This window comes from Ambystoma mexicanum, chromosome 10 (genome assembly GCF_040938575.1).
Source record: "Ambystoma mexicanum isolate Mex_15411 chromosome 10, UKY_AmexF1_1, whole genome shotgun sequence".
In the NCBI taxonomy this organism is placed as follows: Eukaryota; Metazoa; Chordata; class Amphibia; order Caudata; family Ambystomatidae; genus Ambystoma; species Ambystoma mexicanum.
This window is the reverse complement of record NC_090932.1, coordinates 802,931,531-802,944,897: the sequence shown is the minus strand read 5'-3', so window position 1 is coordinate 802,944,897 and position 13,367 is coordinate 802,931,531. Positions and strand designations below refer to the sequence as shown.

The 13,367-nt window shown below is 47.2% G+C and overlaps 1 protein-coding gene across 2 annotated transcripts in view; it reads left to right on the top strand.

The window, feature by feature from the left end:
- The window catches only part of IFT80 (intraflagellar transport 80), a 1,621,792-nt gene that overhangs the window by 351,672 nt on the left and 1,256,753 nt on the right, over positions 1 to 13,367 (top strand). For both annotated transcript variants that reach the window (XM_069618463.1, XM_069618464.1), the window contains exon 7: positions 4,811 to 4,900. In XM_069618463.1, the coding sequence (XP_069474564.1) occupies positions 4,811 to 4,900 (90 nt within the window). The remainder of the gene's footprint in view (positions 1 to 4,810; positions 4,901 to 13,367) is intronic.

Below are 13,367 nucleotides of genomic sequence, written 5' to 3'. Positions count from 1 at the left end.
AAAGTCAGGCACTTTACACAAAGTACATACACCTGCTACCAGTTAGCTCACCTCACACGAATAAAGGGCAACACCTAAAGACATACTCTGAGCAAGACGGGACGCGAGTATGAGCAGAACTTCTGGGACGAAAGCACACCTTCTGGAGCAGAGCAACTGACCAAGGGACGAGAGCAGCGGGCCGAAAACCCCAAGGGTTCCCTACTGGAGGTTGTTGCCTCCGACAGGCCGTAAATGACACTTGGAGAAGGCCAGATCCCACAAGTGAAAATTACATTGTGTTTCAAGGGCGCAAGTAACCCTCCAGGGTGAACGGCAGAGTTGGGTAGGCAAGGCCAAGCCTGTGGTACTAACCTTGACTCGTGAATTGGAAATGTCAAAACAAGAACTAAGAGCACACAGCCGGTGAGATGGCAAGCAACCTGAGAGACCGGTGTTTTTTAAAGCGAATGATGTAGCAACATTATATCACAAGTGAAGGCTGCACACGTGTGGATGAGACGCAAAGAAAGGCAGACTTGTTAATCAACTTTGAAGTTAAAGGCAGCTGTAAGATCAGAGATACTAAGTAACGTAGTGGTGCCCTGAAAGAAGTAGCCAATTTGAAAGTCTCTGTGAAAGGTATATTTTTTGAAGCTATAAAGTGAACTAACAGAAAAAAGTGAATTAAGCGAGAGTAAACGTGAACCTTTAGTCGAAGTTTCCTGCGGTGGTCTTTAAAGAGAGCCACGCACATTCAAAAGTCTTCGACATCCGAAAGGGGTCCGAGCCCGATTGAGGGAGAGCCGAAGTACAATAAGCTCGGGGAAGGGTGTCCCCCAGCAATTTTGTGTTGAACTGTGACGTCGGAGGCCTGAGCCCAGCAGATGGGGACCTTTGTGAACTTTACGTTGGAATTCAATTTTGAAAGTCAAGAAAGAGACTTTAACATGTATGGCGTGGTGGGCCTCAATCCACGGTTTGGAACTGCTTAGAGTGTTAGAAACCGAGCCAGAGTGTGTCATCCTACTTTCTCTGTGAGGCTTAACTTGAGGAGGAGAGCTGGTTCACCTACCTTTTTATTCTTTTAAACACTGATTTTTCCTTTGCATACATTTCTCCTTTTCACACTTTTTGTACAAGAGATGGGGAAGGAATTAGGTTTTTGTTAGACCATTTTGATTTGACGGACTCCACTAGGAGCATTTTGTTTATCGTCGATGATCGAGACTACTCCCATCTTAGTTATAGGGCAAAATAGGAAAATGCTGGCGGATCTTGGTGTTGAGGTGGCTTTTTCAATGGAGTGTGGTATGGCAGGGTTAAATAGTAGGTTGACGCACTGCTTGACCGCTTTGAAGAGGGCTCTACTTTTGTTGTTTGCTTCTGCTATGGTATTCTGATAGTAGGAGACATTGGTTGTTGATTAGTTGTCGGCGGGTTGCTCAGAGTTCCTTGAGGAGCGCCAGGTCGGATGCAGTTCTGGAGTGGCGCCAGGTTTTCTCTTGTTTCCTGAGGACTCTTTTGCTGAGGTTGAGTCTTGCGTGTACCAGGGTGCTGACCGTTTCAGTTTGCAGGTGCGTAATTTCAGAGGCGCGTGTTGGTCAATGGAGGCTGAGAGGGTGGCATTGAGTGCTTCCAGTAGAGTCGCAGTTCGGTTGGGGGTGTTCGGTCCATATACGGTGTAGGTTGGCGTGGCCTTCTGTGAGGGTTTCCACTAGGAAGTTCTTGAAGGTCCTCAAAGTTTGTCTGCAGGGTTTCTGCTGAGAGTGCTTGACTGGGGTGGTGTGCAGGATGTTGAAAGGCACGGCTAGGTGGTGGAGAGGTGCAGTGGAGGGAAGACAGTGCATTGATGATTAGGTAGAGGATGTTGCGTTTCTCGTGTGTTGGGTCTTTCTTGTGCTGTGTGAGGCTGAGGGTGTCGAGAAGACTGAGGAGAGCATCCTTCATCTGTTTGGTAGCCTTGTGCCCAGGAGGTTGAAGTCTCCTAGGAAGATTTTTATTTATTTATTTTTATTTGTAAAGCGCCCAAACCCTGAGGTACCAGGGCACTGTTGCGAGACCAGTTAAATGATAAATAGTTTTCCCCTGGAAGTGAGTGAACATGCCAGGAACATTCAGAGTGGAAAAAAAGTACAGGTGGGCAAGCAGCAATAGCTGACTTTTTATCCATAGTGAGAGAAGGGATCCTTTTAGGCAAATAGCCAGGTTTTCAGGATCTTACAGCAGGCCCAGTAGGAGTGTTCAGCTCTCAGGTTAGGGGTAGGGCATTCTGTTGGTTGGCTGCTACAGATGGGAAGCTCAAACTGCCTCCTTTGGCTCGTCTGACTTTTGGTAGGATGTGTCGATGGGCATATCGAGATGTGACTGGTCTGATGGGCTTGGTTCTTTCGATTTACTGGGACCGATATTGCGGGGCAGAGTTGCTCAGGCTTTTATGGGTAATGGATTAAGTTTTGAAGATAATCCTTTCGTGGATAGGTAGCCAGTGTGCCTTTGTTTTGGCTGGTGAGATATGATCTCTCTTGGGAATGTTTAGCGCAGTTTGGAGAGCATTGTTTTGAAATATCTGTAGTTTATGTTGTGTTTGGATGTCCCGCAAAGAGGACATTAGAATGATCCAATTTAGCCCCGGTGGTGGCTCTGGCAATGATAAGGTAGCTCTCTGGAGACGGGAATTGTCTTGCTGCATTGATGCATTTTCACAGTGTTAGCTGCCGATGAGACCACAGCGCTCACTTTCTTGGTGAGGGAGATGGAGGAGTCGAGATGGACGCCCAGTGTTATTAAGGCTCTGGCGACAGGGATCTGGAATCAGTCTATTAAGAAGCTGTATTGGGGGCTGAGTGTCTGCAGCATAGAGGGTGAGCCTACAAGCAGGATCTCGGTTTTGTCATCGTTAAGACACAGATAGTTTGTGGCCATCCAGGTTTGGATTGTGGAGTACATTTTGATGTTTGCGTGCATGAGGGACATGGTGGTGACCAGGTCGGGGAAGTCTCTTATGAAGGCAGTGTTGGGCTTGCGTGGTCTGTAGATGAGATGGAAGGTGACCATGTCCTTTGGGGAGAGCAGGAAGTGTCAGTAGAGGACTTTAAAGGAGCCAATGTTGTCGACGCCAAGTCTGGTGCAGGGCCGCAAGGTCTTGTGTATGACTGCAAGGCCTCCGCCTGTCTTGTTCTGCCGATCTCTTTGTTGGATGCTGTAGCATTCGGGGACAAGGACGTCTAGGATGTGGGTGAAGGTGGGTGTCTGCCAGGTCTCGGTGGTGAAGATAGCGTCAAGGTTGTGTGTAGCAATTAGGTCGGTGATGTCTGCTGCATGGGTGATAGCTGAGCGGATGTTGGCAAGCATCAACCTCCGTGTTGTGGATGGTGAGGGGGTGTTTGTGGGATTGACTCATGTGGGTGAAGTTGCTGCATTGCGGAGTCCATGCCTTAGAGAAGGGGCGATGGCGTTGCATGGGTATGGTTGGGATGGCCTGTGGGGACGGAGGGAGATGACGCATGTCGGCGTGTGCTTACCTGTTGTCTGAGCAGGGGTTCGGGCCCTGGGTCCACCTGGTTCGAACAGGTGCAAACAGAAATTACCCTTTTCTTCGTCTGCCCTTCAGTTTGGTGTATGATTGAAAGTATGATGAGCTAAGCTTTAACACCTTGTGGAATGGTCTAGTTTTGAGCACCTACAGAAATGTTATCTTGCCAACCCCACTTCGGATGGTAAATGATTGACATGATACACGTAAAATTGAGTGGTGTTCCTAATATACTCCTGTTGTGGAATTCCATGTTTTAAGAGACGTTGCTGGAATCAGGGATACAGAAAAGGCCCACGAAAACATATTTGGGTGTCTGTAACCAGTTTAATGTTGACACAAGTTATTTCCTTTTGAACACCAAAACAACATTTATAGAGAATAAACATGTCCGGAATTCCGAGATTACCAGGAGATCCTGACGTTGACCAATCAACAGCCTTGGGGTTGCAAATATAGAACTTAAATATACAAGGCAGTCTTGATTTTCAGCGCTGCTTCCCATGTGCAAGTTTGTGCTTGGTCTGAATAGAATTTATGAAATCTTTAACTGTAAGATAGTGTCACTGAATTCTTTACTTTAAATGATTCACTATAAATGCATGCAAAAAAATAAAAATAATAATTAGTAAATGTATGCAAAGGCTTACTCTCTCAATGCGGATTGATTGCAACGCTTTGGATGGACAATACAAAATACTTCATGCATATCCATAGTTGGGTAACGTGCAATGTGTGGCTTTGTTGTTGGGACTCTTATCAATTAAGAAAAAAGCAAAGAATACTTACAGGTGTGTTTAAATGTTGATGGTTTTAGCCGGGCAGTTACTTCTGCTATATTAAAAAGCATACACGGCTCCTTAAATTGAATCGTGGTTATGAGATTGGTTGATGATTGAGCAAGATCTTAACCCACTTAACGTAATGACGGCTATAAAGCCAGTATGGTGTTTTTGAACTGGGACTCGTGCTAGTCCTCATCTCATTTTAAGCCACATTGATAATAATCTTGGTCTGAAATTCAGAATATTACACGCGTTTTTGTAACTTTATCTTTAATGGTGGTAATATTGTACGAGCCCTACAAAGGATTGTTATAAATATACCAATAAGGGAATTCATTATGGCTTCATTTTTGAACTTTGATACACAGTAGAACCCACACAAGCGCAAGGATATACCAACATCTCAGTGAAATAATACATTAGTATGTTTTTAAATATGAAATCGATATGTTTGTAATCTGTCTAATTTTACAGTTCATTGCAATTATTGTCTTATATTTTACTTTAACAGTGGAAGGCCCATGATGGTGTTATTTTAAAAGTAGATTGGAATGCTGTTAATGACAAAATCATCTCTGCTGGTGAAGACTGTAAATACAAGGTATTTAATTTTCATCATTTCAATTAGTTTTACCTTTGGATGTCTTAGTTTCGAGCTTTCACAATCCTTGGACATCAAATGGTGTGTTTTGGATCACTTTTCTACACAGGTGCTTTAACCTTTTAGTAACATAGAGGCACATTGCTTTCACACTATTTGGAAATCAAATTCTGTGTTTTGGAACACTTTTCTTTCAATTCAACATTTTATTAACATTTTAAGAATTGACAAAGACATCAGACATTGCATGTATGCATAGAAAATACAACTTTAGCACGCTCTTAGTATAGTCTCACATTACGGGAGTCGGGGCTGAGGAGGCTTACAGCCTTCCGGGGGGGTGTACATTCAGTGCAGTATTATCTCTGTCTCTCAGCTCATTCCAGCCAGCGGGTTAGTGGAGGCCTTCGGGTGAGACCTGGGAATTTTACTGCATAGTCCATGAATGGGGCCTATGTGTTCCGAAAGTGGTTCAGGGTCCCTGCTCATAATGCTGTGATCTATTCGGCCACTACAATTTCCCAGCACTTTGACTACTGTATCGGGATTGAAGGGCCCTTTGGGTTTTTCCGGAGCCGTGCGAGTGCGATTTTGGCTGCTGTCAAAAGGTGGGTACACAGGCAGGCTGTGTTGCCTGTCAGTGGGAATTCCCCGTCACTGGTATCCACCAACAGTATTATTTCCCAGGGAATTGCAAGACCTGCGATCGACTTTGTGGTCTAGTACCCCTCTCCAGTAGTTCGCAGCCTGCAGCCATGTCCATAGCAGGTGGAATAGTGTTCCCTCAGTTGTGCAGCCTCTCCAGCAGCTCAATTAAATGTTTGGGTTGGATTTATGTAGCTGTACTGGAGTGACGTAGTATCTGTAACAAACCTTATACTCGCCCTCTCTGTTAGTGACGCATTGGGTGCTTTTGTACATTCTCGCCCAGATCTTGTCCCAGGCTTCAATGTCTATTGTTCGCCCCAGGTCTTTCTCCCAGTTGATCATGTATTTTTCTTTGATGGTGGGGTCTGACTTATCCGGGGGTCGGTATATGGTGGAGATGTTCCCTCTAGGGGGGGTGTGGTGGATGTTAATGTTAATTCCAGTGCTGTGAGGTCCCTGGAGCCCTTCTCCTTAACCATCCTCTGGGATAGCCAGTGACGGATCTGAGAGTATCTGAACCGCTCCCCGTCTGAGATTTTGAACTTTGCCTTGCAACCTTCAAATATGAGTGGGTTACCCCCCTCTAGGTAATCTGCGATCCTCCGGAGGCCGCCATCTTGCCAGGCGAAAAAGTTCTGACGGTGAAGACCTGGTGAAAACTCAGGATTGTCCCATAATGGCTTGAGATGGCCCAGAGTCCCCGTGCATCCCCATTTCCGAGCTGCTGCTTTCCAGTTTGCTACTGTATTGTGTGTTGCTTTAAGGGGACCTGAGTTTGGCTGGGTTTTCAGAGCCTGCAGGTGTGGAAGGTCGGCTGGGGGCGGTTTGCACCATGCTTGCTCTATCTGCTTCCAGTATGGTGGGTCCGAAGTTTGTGTCCATGTGAATGCGTGGGATAGTTGTGCTGCTCGTCTACTGGGACTCCCAGTCTCCCTGAGTTTCGGCCCTGGATCATGATGCGTCTCGCTATTCAGGGTCTCCCCCAGGTCCCCCCAGACAAATTTTAACATGGATCTCTGTAGGGTGTTTAGTTCACGCTCTGAGATATGTGTCGGGAGTGCTAGGCAGTGGTAGATTAATCTGGGAAGCAGGTTCATTTTTATTGCTGCTATCCTGCCCAGCCACGAGATCTCCTGTTTATCCCAGTGGTGTATATCCCTCTGCAGGTCCCTCAACAATTGCGGGAATTTGCTCTGGTAGATCAGAGTGTGGTTTTTGGGGATATGGACCCCCAGATATCCAATTGCTGCGTCTGCCCATGGAATGGGGAGTCTGGGGTTGAGCTCTTCCTTCTGTTTCTTTGTAAGGTTGATCGCTAGTACAGTGGATTTGTCATAGTTTACCCTGAATCCAGATGCTCTTTCAAATGCTTCGAGCTCCTCCAGTAAGGTTTCTAAGGATGCGCCCGGGTGGGTAATTGTTAGGAGAACATCATCAGCATCTAATACTGCTTTAAATTCCCTACCCCCTACCGTAAGCCCCTGTATGTCTGTTTTCTCGGACCCTACCAGCGAAAGGTTCCATGGATAATGCAAACACCAGGGAAGATAACTGGCAACCGTGTTGCGTGACCCTATTTATAGATATCTTCTCCCATCTCATTCCGTTCACCTGTAGCTGAGTAGTTGGGAACTGACATCATCCATTTCATAAAGTTGTGGCCAAATCGCATGTGTGTAAGTGTGTGTCTGATATATTCCCAGTCTACGAGGTTGAACGCTTTGTGAGAATCTAGGGAGAAGATCAATAGCTCCCCCCCCCATCCAGTTGGCACGTTCAATGAGGTCCAGCGTTCTTCTGATATCATGCGTTCCCCTCCCCGGTATGAACCCCGTATGGCCCTGTCTATCATGTCTGGGAGTACTTTCCCCAGTCTGGATGCCGGAACTTTAGAGTAGATCTTCTTATCCATGATCATGAGCGTTATCAGTCTATAAGAGTCCACCTGATCGGGGTCTTTCCCTGGTTTATGAACTAATATGGTAAGTGATTCCGCCATTGATTTGGTCACCTTCCCGTATTCCAAGAATGAGTTGAATACAAGTGTAAGCAGTGGGTCTAGGATTTGTGCGTATATTTAATAAAATGTTCTGTTAGCCTGTCCGGAACCCGGGGCAGTGCTTTTAAGGGATTTGATGGCGTCAGTTACCTCCTCTACCGATATTGGGGCTTCTAGGGATTCGAGCTTGGTGTTGGGTGTTGTGTAGGATTGTAAATACTGTAAGCTTTGGGGCTGATTCCCCAGTTGGGGTGGCAGGCCTGTCATGATTGCACTGTGGTGGGCTAATAAAGCTGTTACGCTCACCTGGTCTACAAGGTGGCGTTGCACGAAGCTGAGCGATGAATGGCTGCACGTGTCTTCTAGGTTGTTACTACCTTCACGAGTGCCGTTTGCCTTTGGTTTATTTATGGCGGACTCTCCATCCTGCGACTGTATGCAGGGGCGCGTTGATGTTTGTTTAGCCTCTCCAGTGGATCTAGTTGCGTCACTGATGCTGCGGGCTGTCGCGGAGTTCAAAACAACTGTGCCTCTATAGGTAAGTCTCTATGCCAATAGATTTTTGGTACAGGTTTTGCTTAAAAGTTCTTTGTTGCCAAAGTTTCTCACTACTGTGCTTGTTTCTTTTTGCAGATGCGGTTTTCGGTGTACCAGGTGAACGAGTGACACCTCTCCACGATGTTGAGCAGAATTCCTGCAGGTGAGTACTAGTGCGAAAACGCAGCGTTGAAATGTTTTCTTTTAAAGAAATGGTTATTTTCCCCTTGCGCGACTAACCTGATGTTTCTCTACTGTTCTGCAGATGCGGCGACTCCGGAACGGTGTTCGCGTGTGGACGCTTTGATGGATCGCAGAGGAATGCAGCCTCCGTGTGAGTATTGTCTCTTTATGCTTGTGTTTCCTTTCTGCCGGTGTGGCGACTCCGGGGCGGCGATCGCGTAAAGACGCCTTGATGGATTGCAGGAGAATGCAGCCCTCGGGTGAGTATTGTCTCTTTATGCTTGTGTTTCCTTTCTGCAGGTGCGGGCGATTCCGAGAGCGACTGAAAAGGTAGCCTTCTGGATGGAGCTTCTCTGGTAAGGACTAATCGCTCTTCTTGTTCTTGTTCTCCTTTCTTCCCTTCTCCACAGGTGCTGATGTTCATGGTTCCCAAGACGGCATGGCTGAAGACCGGGTAAACTGGAGCTAGCAGGCACGGTGAGCGTTATGCTACATGAGTGCAGAATAATGCGAAGCGTGTTCTGTTCTTACGGTAAGGTTTATATAGCCTTGTACAAGTAGTCCCAAGTTAAGTAGTCACTCCAGCCACACCCAACTAGACTGTATGGCTCAGTCCCTTCAGGCTGGACTGAATGGATCTCCATGTCCCCTGCAACCTGCCTTACATGGTGGAATAATATGAGCCTGGCGCCAATGGCGCCAGGACTGACTCCAGGAAGTCTTGAGGCAACCTTTTGGAGCCTTAAAGGTCCCCATGGGTGCCAGCGACTGGGGTAGGCTGGTCTGCTCTTGATGCCTGGGGGCATGCCCCATGACAAAGGCTGCCATATTTTCAGTGTTGGTGTATCAGGGTTTGCCGTCCTCCCGGAGGAGGCGAGCTATATTGTTCCTTTTGTGTACCTGTTGCAATTTATAAGCTATCTTGCTGTTTGCTTTATTGCTTTTGTTATAATAAAACTGCTTTGTGTATGCTAGGGTTTTATCTGAGCGGTCCGCCCACTGGATTTCTAGGGCTATTCTCGCTTTTTTCAATTCCCTCTCTGATTTCCAGGAATGGCGAACCTTAAGTTCCTTCTCCACTACTGAGACTTTTAGCTCCAGAGTAGATGCTTGGATCTTAGAGATCCGTTATTGTTCAATGGCTGCGCTGATGAGTGTCCCCCTCACCACAGGCTTCATGGCCTCCCAGATTATTCCGATGGATGTGTCGGGGGTTGTGTTTTCTTTAAAATGGTTGGTCAGTGATTCCCTCACCTCTGCTTTAATTGTTTTGTCTAGTAAAATGGAGTCATATAGCTTCCAGTATCTCGGAGGGTGTGTGGGTGAACCTCTTATTAATAGATCTGCTGATACTGGGGTGAGATCGGAGATCATCCAGGTGTGAATTTCTGTTTTCGCTAGACAGGGGAGCAGGACCCCCGTGATCAGGATTAGGTCAATCCGTGAGTGGCCTTAATGTGCGTTCGAGTATAAGGTGTAATCCCTGGCCCCCCATGTTTGCCAGCCTCCATGCGTCTACTGTTTCTGTTTCTCGCAAGAGTTTAGCAAGAGTTAGGGCCTGGGTAAAATCAGGATTGGATTGAGGGGGGGGGGGGGGATTTTGTCTGTTAGTGGATCAGGAACCATGTTAAAGTCTCCACCGATGAGGAGTTGTCCTGTTGTGAATGTCAATAATATTGGGATAAGATCCAGCAGGAATTTATCTTGGCCAGCGTTGGGACAGTAGATCCCGACTATAGTGATCGGTTGCTCCGAGATGTATCCTTTAAGCAAGATGTACCTGCCTTCGGGGTCTCTTTTCACTGTGCGTTCCGTGAGTGGGAAGCTATCGCTAAGTAGAATCGCTGCCACTCCGCTTTTTCTCCCCCAAGGTGGCAAAATAGGCCTTTTTGAGCTGTTTGAACCTGATGCGCTGATCATCTGCAGCTAATAAATGCGTCTCCTGGAGAATTACTATATCATCCACCAGAGCGTTAAGCCTGCTTTCTAGCGATTTGCACTTCCTCGGAAAGTTGACGCCTCGTAAGTTCCATGTGAGAATGCAAATGTCTCATCTGACCCCATGGGGCTCCAGAGTGGATTCAGCTATGGGTGCCTTTATACTGGGCCCTATGTTAAAGTCTTGGGGTGCGAGTATGCGCGTGTCCTGTCTGTATATGTCTGAGTTGCAAAGTGATTGGTTTTTGGGGGGCTTGGGTTGTGGATCCTTTCCTGTCCTCCAACTCCCCCCACCCACCTCACCCCCCCCCAAACTTCTAGGTATGAGACCAACCTCACCCAACGGGGTAACTAGCTGGGCCCCATCATCGAACTAGTCGAGGCCAACGGGCCCTGCAAGCTATCAACGGGATAGCAGGAAATTGCAATCAGTCACCGAAATGGACCTGCGTGCTCTGTTCTGATCTCACTGTAGTATTCCTGTTTGTCTGTATAGGTAGCACCTCCCCCGGGTACCGGAGGCTCCCCTTCCTGTTTGTTTGCCCCTCTAATGGCTGCGTGAGTGATGATTTTGCGCGGTGTCCCTGGGAGAGGGCATCGTGGAGGGGAGTAACTGACCTTCTGTGTGTAGCCGTCATTATTCTGGCTCAGTCCGGATTGGCGGATTTCCAGGGGTCCCCTAGCCTTTGCCTCCTATTGGCTCGGGACAAGGTGCTGGCTGAGGGTGTCTTTGTTTGATCCTGGGCAGGTGCTTCTGATTCGGGTGCCTCCTACCTTGGTGCTTGAATCCTCCAGGATGCTGGCTGAGGTGCGCTCGCCTTCCCCTTTGCCGTAATGCAGGAGCGGTCTGCTGCACTGGAGTCGAACCAAGCGAGCAGGCTCCTCACCAGGCACGGTAGTCGTCGACGTGGGGTTGCGGCTGTCTCACGGTGCATGCTTCATACTGATGATCAGGTCCAGAATTGTCGGTGCTGCGCTGCAACTGTTAACGTGCTGCTAGGCATTCAGGTCACTGATAAGGGTGCAGCTCCTCCTCTTCCCGTAGATTGTGGAGCTCCAGGACTCGGTGCCCGCCATCTTTCCCCCTCTGCTGCTGGCTGGCCTCGAGATTTCCAGTCGTGATATTAGGTGGCAGGGACCAGTCGGCGGTTTCGGTCCTTAAGCATTAGATGCAGCGTACTTTCATAACCCTATGAGGGGATTTTAGGGAAGTAACTGAGGCTCCAGCTAGCTAATATGTGTTCGGATTATGACTTCGCTCCCGGTGTTACCGGGATGTCATAAGACTCCATGTGAATGGGAACACTGAAGCACTGTTGTTAACAGTGTCGGTGCTTCAGTGAAAAGTATGCCAGTAGGGGTCTGAACTCCAGGCAGATCAGACCTGCCGGCATTCTCATAGTTTGACGTTCAGAAAGAGTGCCCGTACGTTGCTACCAGCACCTTTAGTTCCTTACCGCCAAACTTGTAATGTGGCCCAATGTCTCTGTCAGGACCTTTTTTGTAGCACTTCAACTGCCACCTGTTCTGCTTCCTTGCAAGGCCTACAATCTCCAAATGGTTTGCCATTCAGTTCTACTCCCCTGCCTGAGCAGCGTTTTGCAACAAGTGCTTTTTATGGTCATGTCAATTGACAATAGGTTACAAAAGCTTCACAGCATTGAACAAATGACTGCTTCAAGACTTTCCACCACTTTTCTGGGATGACGAGATTCATATTGATACTCTTTCACACTTTTCTGCAAATTGTGCTAAACCATTATGGATATTGTGAGTGGGGTTAGAGTAAGGAAACTGACTCTGATCTCCAACCTCAGCCTTAACAAACTGTATTGTATCTGCAGCCTACTTGTGAACACTCCCCCCCGCCCCCCATTCTGTTGCCCTTGTTTATAAAGCACTGAACTTTGTGACCTGTAATCTTTTCTTCCTCTGATCACCATCTCAAGATTAGGTTGCTGCCAATACAAAATCGTTTTCTTTTCAAACTCCTACTGGTCTTTTAACCTATTCCTTGTTAACTTGCCCCACCACCCCCTCCATGGTTAACTGTATGTCTCGCTACTCCGTGGTCTCTTCGCTGCCAAGATCTCCTCAGCCTCTCCATCTTTCACTCAGCATGTGGCACATCAGTTTTCTTTCTTTTGCCCTACCGGCGCCCAACCAATGGAACTTCATACTTCATGCCTCCAATATAAAGTTTATGCCTACTGTGACTGAGTTCAAGACTTTCCTTGAACACCATTTTCTGTCCATGGAAGGAACGTGCATGCTGTGTGTGGATGGGCCATCATTCTGTCTCCTTAATGCAAAACTCTTGCTGCTTTTTGTATACATTGTAATTTGTTTACTTATGCATACATGTCTGTGCTATCCGCATTTAATTTTTCAACGAACCTCGTATATTGCAACACACTCCATCCTCTCTTTGACCTTTTTCAGCCCTGTGTTTCTTCATCTACAAATAGTTACAAAATACAGTGTTGTGTTGGTGAAGAGTTTTGAGAAATTCCTCTGCAGCTTTTAGTGACTGCAAAAAGTGGAATTTGCCTCCATGTTCCACCCGTAATATGGCAGCAAATAGCATTGAATAGTATAAAATCCTTTCAAATAACTTTAGACTTGGATTGAAAAAGGAGAAACAAGAACACTGTTTGCTTGATATATGGCATTTACAACACGCCTATACAGTTTTTCAAGGCGAGGGAGTACAGAAGGAAGACAGTGACAACGAACTTACTAGGCCTTACCAGGGGTCAAGAATGGAAAAGCTGACGCCTTATCTCAAATGGGCATTGATGAAACAGTGTATACAACTGTCACGACTCGCTCCCTTCGCTCCTGTTCCCACCACTTGGGGGCATGATTTGGGGTTTAATCCCTACTGGACTTTTCCTCCGAACCTTATGCTACAGTGCTGTGATGAATGGGGAGCGCTAAAACCCTATTTTCCAAGCTACTTCCCTTCCGGATCCATTCCAGGTTTTTGGCAGCCAGCATGCTTCTTTAACCAAATGACTATGCTTCCCAGAATGCCTGGCCCACTGCTTCACCTCCACCCTTGCAGGACAAGGTTGGGTGGAGGATAGGCAACACCTGTGGCTGCAGGTGCAGCAATCAGCACACCTGAGGCGTGTGCTCGTTAAGCAGCTTTAAAAGCCT